Here is a 19,598-nt window from a genome sequence, read left to right as displayed (position 1 = left end):
AAATTAATTTCCTAACCCAGTGAATTGAAGTTTCTTAACATTTCAGTTAATAGTGAGTTCACATGAAATACGTTTCTCGATCGTGGGATATTAAATAGGAAATTTCTGTTAGATCTAACTGATGGCATATCAAATGAAACCAGTTAGAGTTTTTCAGCGGAATCAATATTATTTGTTAATAATTTCCTTAGAAATATCGTAGAGTGATTCTTCTGTCATTGAGCGTGTATGTATCTTGAATGTTATCGAGTTATTAGTTGTTTTCATTTCTTATTTTACTCCGACGGTTTTTTAGTAGGATCTATTCAACTCTCATTGTTGGAGTGTCCTGTCAGATTGAGTGATAACATAAAAAGTCACGGAAAATAAATATATGAAAAAGAGTTACTAAATTAAGAAGACATTGCAGCACAAAATTATTAATCTTGTTGTGTCTGTAATTTTACTAGACATTGATTTAGCAAAGAGAATGGGTTTGTCTGGCAATGGCTCCTCGTAAAGGGCTCAATTTAGAGAAATCGCACTGTTAGAATTTTAGGTTTCAATTCGTGCTTACTGATAACATCAGAACTTATTCAAACCCATCAGACAGTGAAACAAGCAAACACACAACAAGTGTCTTAGTGTCGTATGACTAATAAATTGTTAATATTCACATCTAACTAATCCGATAAGAAGGATTTAGAGTGTTTGCCGACATCAGATATTATAGGTTTGTTCCAGCAAGCAATTCAGAATGCTTTCCGAACTAATACCGAACATCTTTCGTTGTTGTTGAAACGTTTTTTGAACTCTTCTTTCATGGGCTTCGGACTTTCTTCTCATATTAAAATTATATTCATCTTCTGAACTTAATTCTTCGTAAAATATATCGCTATCACCTTCCAAATCACTCATCAAGGACTATTTTTTTTTTTATTTAAGCCTGCCTAGTTTCGACTCGAAGCATTTTATCCATAATTTCAGATTAAGTTATCTGCGCATGCGTCAGCAATTCGGAATTATCAGTTCCTGCTCTTAATCAAGAACCAATTTCACTCATTCCAAAAGAGTTCTAAAGCACGTTGAAAGAGGAAACTGGGAGTTTAATATCGGTTCGGAATCAGTTCAAGACTTGTTGAAAGGCACATTGAGCTGCGCATGAGCAGGCAGTCCAGAATCGATTCTTAACTGTGTTGGAACAAACCTATTGCAGATTTAGATCATTAACTTTCTGTTCTCCCAGTACAAAGCTAACAGATGTTTGGTTAAATTTTCGTATGTTGACTTAACTTTCTTGTACAGGCTGTACCTAGTTCATCATCTTCATCCCTCCAAGTATTAGGCCATGTGGCCCGTTACGGTCTCAAAGAAGAATTGTACTTATTCCTGTTTTGTGTATAGATATTCTAAAATACAGACAGTCGTGTTCGTGTTTCTGATCTGTTTCATGTTCTGTGGTTTGCAATTTTTGTAATGTGGACCATTTTTTCCCCTACAACTTTGTTTATTAATTATTGTTGTATTTTGTGTGTGATGGTGCTATTAAAATATGTTAAGTTAATGATAATTATGGCTTTTGTTTTTGTTGTTTTTTTTTTTCAGGATGGTTTCTAGTACCTATGCTATTCATTTACAGTGAAAATTCTTTTTGCAAACATCCCTTTAAGGGGTTGATATATAGATATGGTGAAAAACCAGTGAATTTTCAACAACAAAAAAATCTTTTGATGTGTGAAAAGTATATGACATAAAATTTAATTCGCATTTATGACCTTGCCAGCTGCTGTGACACCATTTTCAAAGCTCTGGTTCACAGGACTGATTCGATTTTTACAATGTGCTTCATCCTCTGCTAGGTTTGATCCCACAAACATCTGATTCAGTGGCAAGCATAGTTGGCAATTCTAGATCACCGAGGACCAGTTGATAGTGTTTGATGATAATTTTTGGTTTCACTTTCTTTTTCAGTTGGATGACTTGGTAGTTGTTAATGCTATATTTTATTATGTGCCAATTGATTTACAAGATAACGTTCAGGTTGAAACTGAAAATTAGTGTTACAGGATCTTGCGTTTGTCACCAGTCCTCTATATTTTTATTTTCTAACTATTGTAAACCTTTGTCAGTTTTAGTGCTGTAAATTCTGCACACAGGTGGCATCAGTTACAGTTGGTATAGCCCTGAATTCTGCATAAGGTTAACATTGTAAACATTTCACTTTGCAGTTTTGATCCTGATCCCACGGTGCGCCACACGTGGTGGAGTTTGGTCATTGGCGGCTGTTTCACGTATTTGTCTTTATATGCCGTGAACCAAGCTCAAGTACAACGCCTTCTTACACTCAGGTGAGGGAGGAGTGCTCAATGTTTGAGTAACATAAGCGCGAGGTTTGTTTAACGTTACAAGCACGTGCAGCGAAACTTCTTACGTACTTCTACTTTTTTTTTCATCCACTCTTTACTTAAAAGGAGACTGCTAATAAGCTCATGTCGGAAAACTCCTCGAATTTCACATACACAGCTCCACAGTAAGACGTACTGTATACAGATGAACTGTAAAAAAGTCACTATTTCAGGAGGATATTCTTTTCAGCTATTTCAAACAAAGTTCAATATAATTTAAATAATGTCACTATTTCAGGGGGATATTCTTTTCAGATATTTCAAACGAAGTTCAATATAATTTAAATAATGTCACTATTTCAGGGGGATATTCTTTTCAGATATTTCAAACAAAGTTCAATATAATTTAAATAATGTCACTATTTCAGGGGGATATTCTTTTCAGATATTTCAAACAAAGTTCAATATAATTTAAATAATGTCACTATTTCAGGGGGATATTCTTTTCAGATATTTCAAACAAAGTTCAATATAATTTAAATAATGTCACTATTTCAGGGGGATATTCTTTTCAGATATTTCAAACAAAGTTCAATATAATTTAAATAATGTCACTATTTCAGGGGGATATTCTTTTCAGATATTTCAAACAAAGTTCAATATAATTTAAATAATGTCACTATTTCAGGGGGATATTCTTTTCAGATATTTCAAGCAAAGTTCAATATAATTTAAATAATGTCACTATTTCAGGAGGATATTCTTTTCAGCTATTTCAAACAAAGTTCAATATAATTTAAATAATGCCACTATTTCAGCGGGATATTCTTTTCAGATATTTCAAACAAAGTTCAATATAATTTAAATAATGTCACTATTTCAGGGGGATATTCTTTTCAGATATTTCAAACAAAGTTCAATAAAATTTAAATAATGTCACTATTTCAGGGGGATATTCTTTTCAGATATTTCAAACAAAGTTCAATATAATTTAAATAATGTCACTAATTAGCATAAGTGTAACCGTTTTTTAAGTGGGCACCAATTTTTTATTCGAACAAATGTAACATTGTAAAATTCCTTTGCAGAACGAAAAGTTACATTTGTTTGCATAGTATTTCTGCACATTCAAAGGACAAAACTAAAATTATTTCAATTATTTATTATCATAACACATTGCTCTTTTAAACTGACTGAGCATATTGGGAATGAAATCGACGATTTTACCAAAACACGCTATAAAATAATCTTCTTCTTCTTCTTCTTCTTCTTCTTCTTCAGTCCCTTCTGCTGCTAAGCGTCAGGTTCGTCTCTCTCTCCGTCCATTTCATCCATTTTTCCCGGTCTCTACACATTCTCTTCATCTCTACCATTGTTTACGCTATGAAATGTTTAACATAAAACAATTTTTATCTCGAAAAGGAAGCAAAATTGTATTACACTTTTGTGTTTGAAATATCTCAAGGAATAACCTGAAATTAACAACATTACTTACGGTTGACTCTGTATTAAAAGTTGGCTGCTCGTCCCATGTGTAAGGGTGTAGCAACTGCTTGGAATATTGCACAGAGAGTAGTTGAGTTACCCTCTCTGTCACGTGACATGTCAGCGTACTTCGGCAGTTGTGTTCATTATCTAAACAGTTTTTCATTATATATATTTCACCAGGCTTTAGTTTGACACTTTTACATTTAATATAGAGATCTAACAATGTGCGCAGTTTGGACATGAGCTCGTAACATTCTGTTGGCAGGGATCTGAAGAAGTCTCAGCAGGCGCTGTGGATCAGCTGGCCGGTGCTCACTGTTCTCAGCCTCAGCACGTCGTTCTCAGGCATCGCTATCTACTCCAAGTACTACGGGTGCGATCCCCTGAAGGCTAAGAGGATATCTGCGTACGATCAGGTTAGAGATGAAGTGCATTGAATGGTCTGCCATCTAAACTGCCACTCTCAAATTAAGGGGACTCTTCACAACTCCTAATGCAAATGAATAAGTAAACATTTTAGATATGGTATCAGTTTATTAAAATTAAGTATTTAAAATATCATTTACTCATCAAAATCAACAAAACACATGCTGAAAAAACCTTGTTTCATTTTCAAAATATTTTTGCATTTCTCTAAAAAATTACTAGGGAACGGATTTCTAGGTGCTAAAAAGAGAGATTTAGGACTTCATAAAATCCAATTTAGGACTTTTAGAAGTTTATATAAAATTAACAGTTAATTAATAATTTTGATTTTAGTAAACGTTTCATTTTAGGTGGAAATTATATGCAAAGAACTGGAGCTGACATTGAGTGCTACTGAAACTAAAGACTGAAATTGTATCAGTGAAAGAGACTGATTGCTGATTGGTCAGTTTAATTTCACATAACGGGGATGCGAAAACTAATTTGTAAGCTGAACAACCTACAACATCTCTTTTTATATTAGGATCGACTTTTTCAAACGAACTTCGGTTCCAGAAAATTAGGTGAAATCTTCTTCCCTCCCCTTGTAAGGCCAATATGGAACGTACTTGCCAGACCAATATAATATTTTTTATATTTTAAATATCATTTTTATAGTTTTTTGGGCATTTTGCATTTTTAGTACCGGTTTTTTTTATTTTTAAATATATGTGTTACTGTAAATGTACGAAAACTGGTAAAACTTAGAATTTACCGGTATAACTTAACATTTACCATTATGGTGCGGTAAAACTCCGAAATTTCTTATTAGATGTATACATTTTGAACTTTTACCAAGAGATGTTGGTAAATCTCAGGATTTACCGATCACTTGTGGCAAAGTCGTATTAATTTAATAAAAAATATCTTTACTAAGATTTGCCGTTCTTCGCACTTTTACATATCCACTTTCGATTCATCTTTTTATTGTTGTTATAGGATCTATTTAAAAACAAATAAAAATATCTCGGTAATGACTGAAATAATTTATATTTATTTTAAATTGAAGTTGTTTAAATATTTTTACATTCCAATGTGATTATAATAAACAGTATTCCGTATTAAAAATGGTGAAAAATATTATAATTTTAACCACTGTCTGTTATAGTATTCCGTACAAAAATTAGCAAAGCCTTTACATTCCCTCAACAGTCCAGGTCCACAAATAAAGTAAGACAAACATTATGAATGTTAATTCTTGTTACAACAAGGTTGCCTGTTATGACATTTAGAATTGTACAACATGGAAAGTGATTTACACAAACATTATTCTGTTCAACTGTTTTTTAAACAATTACACTTTTTGAACCCTTGACCTCCAACAAAAGATAGTTTGCCAATTAATTCCCGTACACTAATTTATTCTTCAATGATGATAAAATTTTCTTTGCACAATATAAACTGGTTCCTAATGTACAATGACTTCAGTTTGCCAGCTTTGGTACCAAGTTTACAAAACTCATCTTGAATTTTTATGACTACCGCTATTATTGATTTTGCGTCAATTTTGCCCGGTCTGCATCCGGTACTTTAATTCTCAAATGTCCGACTGAAAGTTTTGGAATTTTGTTACAAGTGGCTGCTTTCATTTTCTTCGCTTGCATTTCAAGACCTTCTTTGGCAGCCTCTCGGAGCTGCTTCACTTAATCGATCCTGTAATCATGTCTGAACCTGTACAACGGAGGCAGGATTTTTCGTTCTGGATTCTTCGATCTAGCTTTTACCAGCTCGCATTGGTAAATCCTGAGATTTACCAACATTTCTTGGTAAAAGTTCAAAATGTAAAAATGTAATTAGATATTTCGGGGTTTTACCGCACTATAACGGTAAATGTTAGATTATACCGGTAATAAATTCTAACATTTACCGGTCTTTGTACCTTTACAGTACCATATGTAAAATACTAAAAAGGTGTTTTTTATAAGCAAAGGTTTACAATGTGATGTGCTTGGTACTTCTTATTGCTTTTTCTGAATCAGTAGGTCTTCCTACCTGATACGTCTTGAAACTAGTAGTGTGTACAAAAGAAAATTGTGAAAGTTTAGCAGCTTTCTTCACTATTTTTATATTTTTAAATGTCCTGTTTTAGCATGTGATGTGCTGATGGCCTTTGAACTCTGTGTTTCAGCTGATGCCGCTGTACGTAGTGGACAGCCTCAACCACTTGCCCGGCCTCTCCGGACTCTTCGTCGCCGGCATCTTTAGCGGCTCTCTGAGCACAGTGTCCTCATCCGTCAACTCTCTGGCAGCCGTGACCCTGGAGGATTACCTCAAGGTGAGAGGGAGGAAGTTACACTTGCTCTTTTTTTTATTATAATGGTGAAATTTTGTAACAGTGTAAGCAGTTGTTTTACAAGTTTACTCTTCTTGATTACCATTGTATTACCAAATGGCGACTATTTTTTTTCGACTTACGTAATAAAGAGCTCGAATTATTTGCTATTCTTTTCTCTGTTCAGTATTAGCAATCTTGGTGTTACCTTGTATAATTTACAAATAATATTGTGGTTTTTACTATGTAATATTATAATTTGTTTAAGACTTAAGTTTGTATTAATAACAATTAAATTTAAACAATTAAATTAACACAAATTTAACTGTGTATTATAATGTACATTTTTATGAGTGATTATGTATTGGGAGACAGACATTGTTTAACTCGAATACAATTTCCGTAACCTGAGGTTATGTTACTGTTGGATATGTCTTCTCTACAAATCATCTTGAAATCTAGTCACTGATTTAATATTACGTGAATTTTTACAGGGCATCAAATGAGATGTATATGTTATGATAAGAGGTTGATTTGGGATGTTGCCTACAAGACATTCAAGGTCTTGACAAGAATGCTAGTTCTAATGATAACAGAGGGAAGGTTTTGCTACTTGATATTGCACTACGGATGTGATATCTAATTTAACAAAAAACATTGTTTGCATTTATGATGAGAGCTGTATGATAAATTGTGAACTTTTATGTTGTTAATATTATTTATTATAGTGAAGTATTTCTGCCTTAATTTTCGTAAATATTACCCCTTTCTCACCTAAATTTCCTTTTAGATATATTCAAATGTTTGCCTCATTGCATTGAAGTATAAAACTGCAGTGCCATTTAGAATTTGACGTTTATCGAAGAGATTGAACTGTCAAGACTGTGACAAATTCAGAATAATAATACTGTTTTTACGAAGTTAGACATATACTTCCAGGAAAATTGCAGGGAAAACTATATTTGGCAATGATATATCTGCAAGGTCGAGGATTGTCCATTGCTGTGGAGTAATGGTGGGATGTCTGACTGTGAAGCGAGCGGACCAGGGTTCAAATCCTGGTTGGGACAAGTTACCTAATTGATGTTCCCCCCCCCCCCCCCCGTGGTTTTTTCTTAACTCATTAAGCGCAAATACTGAATAACTTTAGGTGCTGGACCCTGGACTCATTTCACTGGCATTATCGCCTTCATTTCACTTAGATGCTAGATAAACATTGCAGTTTCTGGCACACAAAAGAATCCGAATGCACACGAGCTTCTCTCTGTTAACGTGCCCTCTGCACAGCTGCAGTCGGTAACAAAATGCCTCGGACTCAAGCTTGCGTATGAGACACCAGGGGCCGGGTTTTCCTGAGCTGATGTGAATTGTCCAGTGTGGTTCTCTTCTAGCCAGTCCGCTAATCTGAACCTGTGCCTTCCCCAGCCAGCTTACGCTAGGCTGAAGGGCACGCCGCTGCCCGAGGTGCACGGGGGGCTGATCTCCAAGCTGCTGGCGCTGCTCTACGGCCTGCTGTGCCTGGGCATCGCCTTCGCCGCGCAGCACCTGGGGGGCGTGCTGCAGGCCAGCCTCACCATCTTCGGAGTCGTCGGCGGGCCCCTGTTCGGCTTGTTCACCCTGGGAATGTTCTTCCCATCTGTCAACCAGACGGTCAGTTTACTGCAAGTTAAGGGACTGTCTCCAGAGGTCGCATGGGATTGTTAACTATTTTTAAATTAAGGGAGGTCAGTGAAACAAAGGAACTTCTGCTTACAAAGAAAGGAAACACGTTTGTTATCACAGATTTTGATGCAGATGAAAATTCAAAGTATCACAAGAAAGATTATTATTATTTTTTTGGTCCTACAGAATTCTCTGTTATGGTTATTATTTGTTAATGACCGAGAAAAATTCGCTCCGGCACTGGGGATCGAACTCAGGACCCCCAGTTCTATGGAGTCATTCATATGAGTAAGCTCCTTGCATGACGACATACTATATCTCGAACATGGAGCAAGGCCACAATGGGGGAAAAACCGAAGGAGAAGGATTCGATCCATGCTGTGGATTGAGCCTCGGCGTAGCTCAGTAGTAGAGCACTCAGTGCGTAAAACTGGGGATCCTGGGTTCGATTTTTTTTAGTTGGTTATTTAACGATGCTGCATCAACTACTAGGCTATTTAGCGTCGATGAGATTGGTGATAGCGAGATGATATTTTGCGATATGAGGCCGAGGATTCGCCATAGATTACCTTGTATTCACATTACGGTTGGGGGAAACCTCGGAAAAAAACCCAACCAGGTAATCAGCCCAAGCGGGGATCGAACCCGCGCACGAACGCAACTTCAGACCGGCAGGCAAGTGCCTTAACCGACTGAGCTACGCCGGTGGTCCTGGGTTCGATCCCCAGTGCTGAAGCTAATTTTTCTTCGTGATTAATAAATATCACAAGAAGGCCAAATTGTGCTCAAAGGATTTTCGAGTTACTTGAGCAGAATTTGTGATCTGTTGTGCAACATCAACTTAGTTTCCCCATTGGCAAAGTTTTGAGATAAGAATGTTGCAGTTCAAGAGCGAAGGGATTGTTAGATTGTTAGAACAGAATGGGAATGTTGTGATTTTGTGAAGAAACGGAAACTGGAAGAATAACCGAATATATCTAATTCAGAATTTTATTGTTTGAATTAAGTATGTCTAGACGACACCGTTTGTCTCCGCAGGGTGCTCTGGCCGGCCTGTTATGTGGTCTGGGTATCTCACTTTGGATCGGATTCGGTGAGCCTAAACCACCTCCAAAGATACTGCCAATGTCGGTGGACAACTGCACCTCTACAACTATGAGCAGTATGTTTGTGAATACTTCTAGAAGCGTGGAGATCACAAGACTGGGCCAGAACGTGACAGCTGCGGCCTCTGACAGGTGAGGCAGATTCGTGTCAGCCCACTGCTGTAGCAAGCATTGCCTTCATGTTCTGCGGTGCTGGTCTTGTTTCAAAATGCAGTGCAGTATATACACACTGTAAAATCCTAATTGCCAGTATATAACGAATTTGATCAATATAAGTATTACATTTCCTAAAATTACAATTTCTGTGCATAATTTACCATCTTAGCCGAAAATTATATTTGAAGAGTCCACTGCAAGAATGATGGATGTCATTTGGAATGCATTTTGCAGGGGAAGCAATTGAAAGTTTGAAATGCTTGGCGCTCAAAGCTTAACTGTGATTTTCCGATCATTGCTGGACAATGACTATCAGTGTTAATGCCATATAACTCTCTATGTACATTCTATATGTCTTAAGCTATGCATTGGCAGTCTTGGTTCATTTTCGACGAGAAAGTGACATCCATCATTCTTGCAGTGGGCTCTTCATTTATGGAGCTATATGAAATTGTGCGAAGTTCGTGGCATACACTACCCAAACTATACAGCCTATGAACTGAGTTGGACATAGGCTATTACTTTGTGGGATTGTAAAGATTGTTAGTTGTGTGCAATCCAGGAAAAGAAAGTTCAGCTTCTTATTTGGTCCATAGTAAACATAAAACACAGAATTCTGTTTTGACACCTGAAGTACAAAATAAACTAAATTCCTTTGCGCAAGAATGGTTAACTGTGGGTTGACTTCAATTTTATCGTGGAGGTATACAACAGAAAATGGCATTCATTCATTCAAACTGCATTTATTGTAACTTCTTAGGAACATGATTTTATACGGTTTTTCTCTGTTAACATTATCATAGGCTTGTTTAAAGTTAACAATAATTTGATGGATGTCAATATCGTATTCCCAGAATCTTTCTAAACTTGATTTAACACAGAATAACTGATGCACTGTAGGTTTGCCAATTGTTTGGTGAGGATGATGACGTGGCTGTGTGAATCGTGTTGCAGCTCCGACTACTTCGTGCTGTACAGACTGTCCTACATGTGGTACGTGGTGATCGGCTTCCTCGTGACGCTGCTTGTAGGGTTCGTCGTTAGTCAGATTGTTAACTGGAGGAGGGGCTCTCCCACGCACTTGAACCCAGACCTCTTTGCGCCCGTCATGAGGAAATATGTGAGGAGAAGATACAGCACGAAGGCAGTGGGGGATGATGACGACGAAGTAAGTATGCAGAGAATTGAAAAAAAAAAACGCTATACTGGAGAATTACCACGGTAGCTTTGAACCATGCCGTTATGTTTACCACCAAATTTAACTACATACACAATGTTGCCAACATAAGAACATGATTTTGGTCTGTGGTGTCGTTAGAAGGAGAAATTTGTTTATTTTTCTCTCTACCTCCTTCGTTCTGAACATTACTGAGAGATAGCACCACTGTTGCTCTCATCTATTGCAATGATTTTTCCCTGGACCACCAATTTCCTTGGACGACATTTCTACATAGAAGATTAAGACGGATCTTACAAGTGATCTCCAGTTACTAACAGTATGGTCATCAAAATTGTGTGTCCATTTTATCTCGAACTAAAATCTCTCTCGCATTTTCTTTAGTTTCATCACGGCCAAATGTATTTTTCTCTTCAGTATCGATGTTTCTAGTCGGTCATGGCCTTTATGACAGTTTTTGTTTTGTAATATTGATAGACGGTAATATAATTAAAGCAGTGAATAATTTCATGGTCCCTAAAAGATTTTTTTTTTCGTAAAAGACTAGGTATTTTCTCTAGGCCACAAATAAAACTGCAACGCGGTCATAATTATGTACTTAATGCTTTGGCGAACATTAACCGGAAATTTACTTTCCGTTATTTAAATGCTATTACGTGAACCACACCTTTTCCCTCTTTATTTCGTTGTCATAACCTACTTTAAGATCTTACTACATAAGCATTTTCTTTTAGTGTATTCAAAACATCGTCGTTGTACGGCATAAATATTGCACTTGACTAATAAAGTGATTTATTTAAGAATATAGTCGCGAATTTTACTACCACCATTTCGATTGTCTTCTGTTTGACATGGCTTGGTACGGCCCAGTGACTAGTGGCCAGCGAGTAACGTCGACTATCGACATTGCTCTACCATGCGTATTATCCAGTTGTTCATAAAATAAATAATGATTGGCATAACTTGTACAGCTGCAGATGATATAAATGAAAATGATCATCATTTCACTAGAGTAATGACAGTTGTTACCTCACCTTGGGTAGGTTTGCTTCTGTCACCACAGCCTTCTTGTTGGCACTAATTAATATCACTGGTCTTGTGTGTTATGCAGGTTATAAAGCAAGAAAATGGCGTCAGCATCTTGAGGATTAGCATTGTTGACGGAGGACCAGAAAGCCTTGAACACCAGAAACTGGCAGCTGCCACGCCTTTGTAACAGGATGTGGAATTTGTTTTCTTTGAGATTGTACTTGAAGTACGACCTCGCGACAGACGAAGGTATCATTTATATCAAATCGATAAAATGTTATTTTTCTATGAATCGCATTTCATAGAGTTGATCAGTATTTTAAATTATAGAAAGTTGCACTGTGTGTAGATCAGTGTAAGAAGAATGGCGCAGTTCGTAGGTAATGGAATGGTTTGTACCATGCCCTTGAGCTGTTGTGTGCAAGACATTCCAGATCCGTCTTTATCCCTACCCTTCGTCACAAGATAGGGAGCTGAACGATCAAACATTCTTCTTTATTTTCTTATTACAGAAGTCTGTGATGTATAAAAAATATTTTTTTGAAATTTGTGAAGAAATGTACGTCTTCGGCATTCCTAACATCGAAAAAGTGGTTTTAAGTATCCTGTCTGTCCGTCTGTCCTTCCTTCCCCTCTTAAACTGTTGGGCAGATTTTGTTCCTAATCCTGAATTCGAGTCCGTTAATTAGGGAATATGCTATGAAATAATGTGCAATAATTTTTACTCTAAGAATAACGATATTTTAGTACACACACGAAGTGGCCTGCTAACTCGAAATCAGGACTAACGATTTTATTTTTGAGTCAGATAAGTGTGCAGGCCGTGTAGTTCATTTTATAAAGCTAACATATAAAATGCATAAGCACTCAACTATAAAGTGATTTTTCGGAAGACAGCTAAATTCCTTAAAGCAGTCGCGTATCTCAGCTGATAGAGCAGCTGGCTGTGACTGGGAAGTCCTGGGTTCAATCCCAGGTGGTGATGACGGAATTTCTTTTGTTGCAAAAACTTCCAGAACAGCCCTGGAGTTCACTTAGCTTTCTGTGAAAAGAGTTCTGGACCTTTTCCGGGAGTGGAAGGCAGTCAGAGTATGTTCGTGACCACAGCAACTCATTTAAGAAAGCATAGATCTCTATCTCACGCCCCCTATTCGCTTTCATGATGCGTAAAAGGTCACGTATATCTTTTAACAAACTTCCTTATTATACAGTATATTAAACTTGATTACACACCTTATTATACTCGTGGTCTTAAGTTCACACAGATTGAAAGGAAAGAAAATCAGTTAAAAAAGAAAATGTGAACTTCTTTGCAAAATACCGTATGTAGATCGTTTTTGTTATAAGCTTCTTGGCTTAAGCTACGATTCGCCTTATTTAAGCTTCAGACTGCTAGTTTTTGGATGGTTGTGAACACACAGAGATAAAAGGGGAGTGAAACTGCCTCCCGATGTGATAACTTAATACAAAATATTAGCTTCATTAATCAATGCGTAAAATATTATGCTGTAAAAATCAGTGTGGAAGGTAAACAGGTATAATAGGCATATTGGTGTTGATTTTATTGTGTTAGGTTCTAAAACTGGATGTGATGTGGCCTATTTTAAAAATGGTTTCATATTTAGTAGGTGTTAAATCCATTCGAATCATTTTAACAGCATGCTGAAGCACATAAGTAGACTCAAGGCTGGTTCACAATAAACTGGAAACGAGAATCGGAACGAAAACGAAAACGGTAAAATTGTTAAAATGTATACATTTAAATGTGAGCATTCACAATTAACGAAAAGCTTCCCGGAGCCCGGGATCAGGAACGGAGAGTTGGCCAAGTTTCAACTTTGGCATTCACGTTTCCGATCACAGCCCACTAGATTCATTCTATTGCCATCTGAAAGCTATTTTGTCGTCGTATATTTTGTAGCAAGAAGACCGTGACATAAGCTATGCATTATTTTGTTCTGTGCTGTGCATCATGGAGCAAGTTTTATTTGATGAGATTCTAATATTGAGTGTTGAGGAAAATCCTCACGTTTACGATAAGCGGCGCGCCTCGTATAAAGATGAGAAAATGAAGGAGAATACGTGGCTTTCAATAGCTGCATCTTTGAACACCGATCGTAAGTGAATCATATTTTATTACTGTATTGGTTGTATTACACACTACATATTCATGCTTCAATTCAATAACTACTGTTGTGTTCATTTTTGTTCTATTACGTACAAATGTTTCTTCTCCAATTATTTTACGTTATGGTAGACTTAAAATAGGTTGTGATAATAAAGATGTATGGGCATATTTATAGTACCGTACCTAATGAAATGTTTCAGTTGAAATTTCGAACTTGGTTAACCTGTGTTTATGTTGGCTGCCTTGTACTCATGAGAGAACGCCATTTGTCAATTATACACAAATAACATCAGAATGCGTAATATCGACTTTACATATCGTTATTGACATGCATATCAATATGCATAGTTGTCTACGTTCTCGGTTTATTGTGAATCAAAAATTTTCATATTCACGTCCTCTGCTTCTCGTTTTCATTCTGGTTCTCGTTCCCAGTTTGTTGTGAACCAGCCTTAACTTGGAAGGAAATTTTATAACTGGATATGAAGCTGCGGTACAGAAAGCAATTTTTAATAATGTTGATAAAGCGTAAAAATGAAGTATTTTGTATTTATTACTGCAACATAATTATCCATCATAGCTTACGACAGGAGTTCCAATTTGTGATCAGTGTTACAAATTATCTGATTAATAGTCCTACATTGTAGCAGTATTAATGATATAGGCAGTGTACTATGTAAGAAGTTGTGAGGTCTTCAGGGGCCAGAAAGGTATGAGGCATTACAAACCAACTAGCCAGCCATGATCTGATCAATAACGGGTACATTCAGACGCAAAAATTGCTGTGCAGTAAAAATAAATAAACTGAAAATTTGAATGATTGCAATATCATAGCATGGTGATGGGAGTGGAAACAAAGTGGAAACTTTTGAAAATTGGTTGGATAGCTGTAAGCATAAAGCTTCTGGCTAACAGTCTCATATTTCATTAAATAAGAGACTAAAACTCTTTGTGGGGCCAAACAATTAGTTATGATACACGGCGATTTATAAGCTAATGTTACAAACACAGTAGGCCTAGTACTGCTCAACTACCCCAGGTGTGTGTGTTGTATGATTGAGTGCGCATGCGCGATCTGAGAGACAATGCTGATGTTTTAGTGTGTTCTTATAATCTGAATGCATATCCATTCTATTTTTGTATCTAACAATCCTATCATTTTTCTCACTTCTGAATCATACATGAAGAGCTGAGAAGTAATGTTTTAAAACAAATGACCCAATGTTTAATATATTTAAACAGCTGTTTGAATTTTAAAGTAGAGGAATGAGGAAAATATTTGACCCAAGAGAACTGAAGTGACAGAGGAGTAAAATAAGTAGCAGTACAGTACCTACTATATTAAACAAGATTACCACAGGAGGCGTTGACTTGATCAGTGATAGATTATTATTTTATTAGAATCGGTTCTTTCTTTCTGGCACACAGCATACAGCAATACACAGTACCAGTACTTTTCCTCTTTCGTTTGTTCGTGCATTTTCATTCACTTCTCGATCCTCAGTACTCAGGAATAACATAACTTTGGAATCACTTAAAATAAGTGGGCAATTAACTTCGATTCCCGTATTCCCTCTTTATTATATTATGTCATATGCTTCATTGTTACGTACATAGATGTACTTCCTTCCAGTCGTTGGCTCAATCGAAATGAAATAAACGTTTGTTTCACTGTTGGCAGCAATTGATAATGTGGTTTAATTTAGATACAGGTACTCATTTACATAAATATGAAAAAAATTGCTGCTTAATATGAATACTGATGTTCTATTGCAAGATAAAATGAATTTCATATTGATGTGTGTTATTTTAGTACCCATTTTCAGTGTAGGTACTGTATCAACATTTTTGTTTCGCACATTTATACATTTTTTCCTCTGTTGTGTTGCACACAGCAAGAGAAGGAAAACCGAATCAATAGTGTGTGAGGTCGAAACTAATTGCTTATATTTTTATAGTTTAGGTATTAAAGAAACTCTCACCCATCCCCACTCCCCGAAAATTTTAGTGGGAGATATTTTTAGGATAAAAATCTTGGTGGGGAGGGGAATCCGCCTGTCCTTATTGTGGGATTCCTCATCCTGGACCATAGGTCACACACTCGTGGCTTGCCTGAACCTTAGTGAAGTACCTAACCGTAAGAATGTGTTGTGTGCATTAAATTTGACACTTTCTGACGTAAAACAGTGATCAGACTAAAACTGAGGTTCATTTCTTTAGATTGAAGATGTAACTTTCAAAATACAAATCGAGGAGCTAAAGTGCTGAATATCTGCAACCAGATACAATGAAATTGTGTTGTGAGTATTGAGGGAAGAGGATTTGTTAATGTAAGAAATCTGAACTCAAAATTCTGAGGATAACAGCCTCTATTACAAATTGTACAATAAGTCTGTATTATCCTCAGAGTTACTACAAAAACAATGCAACTAGTGGTATAGAATATTCTAACACAGTTCACACAGTTTGCAGTTTCTCTGTTGAAATGAACACAGCCACAGTATGTTGAATATTGGAGAAACAAACGGTAGGCTAGGTATCAGTATGGAAGTTTCACAAGAGATTTCTTTCTGAACTTTAGTTCAGTGGTGTAATGTTTTGTTCAAGAAGTTGATTTTTAAGGGTGCCTATAGATTTTTTATCCAGTTTGCATGTATACAAAAAAAAAATAAAACATAAAAAAAATAGAGAAACATCCAGGAAGCGTACTTAAGGGTGTATGTACTTGAACGACCACAAACATTATCAGAAAATGCAGGCTCTACATTTCTAAAATTTTATAAGGAAATGAACTCACAATTGGACAAAAATTACAAGGTACCACAACAAGACTTATTAGAACTTACATATCTGATAAAAGTATAAAAAAAAGTTACTAACATTTTTTAGAATTCACTTTTTACTTTAAATTAAATTTTCCAAAATTTGAAAATTTCCACACATATTTTTTCATAACTGCACAACCATTAGAGATGGAATTCTGAAATTTTGTACACTGATTTAACATGCATTTATGCAAAAGGTAGACTATAATAATACCCATTTCATTTAAAATAGAAAAATTAGGTTACAAAACATTATGTAAATTTAATATATTTATATACGACAAATAATAAATTAATTGTTTTGAAGTAAACAACTCTACATGTATGAGAGTAGTCTACTTTTCAGAAATAAGTGTTTATTACATGCAGGAAAAATATGAAAGATGTCAGAGAGACCATAGCAATGTTATGGGTACCAAATGATGTAACTGCAGATTTTTTTTCATACTCTGATAAAACTGATTTGAAAAATATTATTAGTAACCTTTTTTATACGTTTATCAGATATTTAAGTTTTAATAAGTCTTGTTGTACCTTGTAATTTTTTTCCTATTGTGAGTTCATTTTCTTATAAAATTTTAGAGCCTGCATTTTCTGATAATATTTATGGTCGTGACGTACATATACCTTTAAGAAGTCGAAATATTTAAGCACAACTTGAAGCATAAGAGGCTTAGCTGAAGCGTGTTATAAAATGTCTTCCACAAAACTGTGTGTAATTTAATATGGTCTTGTTATTTATAAATTTGCCTTATATTGGGTCAGTGAAGTGGAACCGTTGGGTTGTGTTAATTGGTAGCTGAACATGATCACTCCTAGTTGATATTATTTTAATAGGGATTGTAGATCTCTACTAAAGAAATATGTTGAAGCAAAATAATTTGATCGCGGATCATCTCATCTACCTACTTGTACGAAATGACTTTATACCTAAATTCATTTTGTTGTAGCTTGCATAAAAGGAGAGTTCCGTTGAAAATTGGCCTTTCTTTGATCGTATATGTCATTTGTCAGAAAAAAAATTGTAGTCCGCACCTAATAAATAAATCAGTCATCAGAAGCTGAGACCAGTTGTCAGTGGGGATAATATTAATTGATAACTGACCTCACTTTTGTCTAAAATGAATAATTTTCCCACAAGCAGTCAGCTGAACTAACAAAAATAACCTAATTAAAACCCAGAGACAATAAATTGTCAACGGAATTCTTAACACCTCATCGTTTACACCAGATTCCTGTCGTTATTTCAGACAGAGATGAGAGAGTGATGTCATATGTATGTGAATGTTTACACGTTAGTCTTTGAACTCTGAGACAGATATTTGGTGGAAAAATGGCGCCACACAGGGTTACTTAACCAGAGTGAGAACAATACAAAATGTTGTAGATTTATACTGTTGTTACTTAATTACACTTGATATGATAATTTATTTTTAGTAATTGTTTTAGTAATCTGGGACAGGGAATTAGTTACTGTAGATAGTTTTGTTATCAATAATAACATACTCTTATGGCACTTGCCTGAAAGGAAATTTAACTTTCAGCTTTGTACATTATAAAGTTCTGCAGTTCTTCTTCCTAAGCAATTAACAGTTTAATTGGAACTGGTAATGGTATTGAATTCTGTTACCGTGTTTAAGTAGTGGCTTAAGTCTTGTACAAAATTATATTGCAAAATATGTACCGGTAGTTAGCTCTTGTTTGCACTATTACTGCTACTAACCAATCAACGTCAAATGCTGTGCTCCTTCCTTACAGGCTTGTCATAACAGTGTGAATTTGTACACCATGAACATGAAAATGAATATGAAGTGAATCAGTACGAGTTATCATTTATTAAACCTATCCTCTTCCATATCAAAAGATCCTTCAGTGTTAACATGTTCTATTAAGCCATTGGTGTAGGTCAGGCAGTAAGCACATTCGCACATGGGTTCGATTCCTACTTGGGCTGATTATGTGGCTGGGTTTTTGTGAAGTTTTCCCTAGCTGTAAGACGAATGTCAGGTAACTTACAGCGAAACCTCTGCCTCATCTCGTTATGATCAGTTCCATCAATGCTAATAGTTAATATTGTGAATTTTAATGGTACAAAATATATTATCAATGCAAAGAAATAACATTCTTATTCAAAAAGCACTTTCAGATATGGTAATGAATTTGAAGCATTTTCTTAAGCTAATTTATAATAATAATAACAATAATAAAAAAATTCCATCACCTTTACTTTTTAACTTTCCTCTAGAATATGCCATTAGGAAAGTCCAGGATAACAGAGAGGGTTTGGAATTGAACGGGTTACATCAGCCTCTTGTCTATGCGGATGACGTGAATATGTTAGGAGAAAATCCACAAACTATTAAGGAAAACACGGAAATTTTACTTGAAGCAAGTAAAGAGATAGGTTTGGGAGTAAAACCCGAAAAGACAAAGTATATGATTATGTCTCGTGACCAAAATATTGTACGAAATGGAAATATAAAAATTGGAAATTTATCCTTTGAAGAGGCAGAAAAATTCAAATATCTTGGAGCAACAGTAACAAATATAAATGACACTTGGGAGGAAATTAAACTCAGAATAAATATGGGAAATGCCTGTTGTTATTCAGTTGAGAAACTTTTGTAATCCAGTCTGTTCTCAAAAAAACTGGAAGAATTTATAAAACAGTTATATTGCCGGTTGTTGTGTATGGTTGTGAAACTTGGACTCTCACTTTGAGAGAGGAACAGAAGTTAAGTGTGTTCGAGAATATATTTGGGGCTAAGAGGGATGAAGTTACAGGAGAATGGAGAAAGTTACACAACGCAGAACTGCACGCATTGTATTTTTCACCTGACATAATTAGGAATATTAAATCCAGACGTTTGAGATGGGCAGAGCAAGTAGCATGTATGGGTGAATATAGAAATACATATAGAATGTTAGTTGGGAGACCTGGGAGAAAGAGACTTTTGGAGAAGCCG

At 35.7% G+C, this 19,598-nt stretch overlaps 1 protein-coding gene across 3 annotated transcripts in view; it reads left to right on the top strand.

The window, feature by feature from the left end:
* The window catches only part of LOC138711254 (putative sodium-dependent multivitamin transporter), a 76,939-nt gene extending 58,485 nt beyond the window's left edge, over positions 1–18,454 (top strand). For 2 of the 3 annotated variants that reach the window (XM_069842674.1, XM_069842675.1), the window contains exons 6-12: positions 2,208–2,327; positions 4,078–4,228; positions 6,406–6,552; positions 7,975–8,199; positions 9,250–9,449; positions 10,428–10,641; positions 11,762–18,454. In XM_069842674.1, coding sequence (XP_069698775.1) covers positions 2,208–2,327; positions 4,078–4,228; positions 6,406–6,552; positions 7,975–8,199; positions 9,250–9,449; positions 10,428–10,641; positions 11,762–11,866 — 1,162 coding nt within the window. In that variant the 3' untranslated portion in view covers positions 11,867–18,454. The remainder of the gene's footprint in view (positions 1–2,207; positions 2,328–4,077; positions 4,229–6,405; positions 6,553–7,974; positions 8,200–9,249; positions 9,450–10,427; positions 10,642–11,761) is intronic. The other variant, XR_011335368.1, reaches the window with a different exon arrangement.
* Positions 18,455–19,598: the final 1,144 nt, after the last annotated feature.

Source organism: Periplaneta americana, chromosome 12, assembly GCF_040183065.1.
Source record: "Periplaneta americana isolate PAMFEO1 chromosome 12, P.americana_PAMFEO1_priV1, whole genome shotgun sequence".
NCBI lineage: Eukaryota > Metazoa > Arthropoda > Insecta > Blattodea > Blattidae > Periplaneta > Periplaneta americana.
The sequence above is the reverse complement of the archived record's forward strand: the minus strand, read 5'-3'. Positions and strand labels throughout refer to the sequence as shown.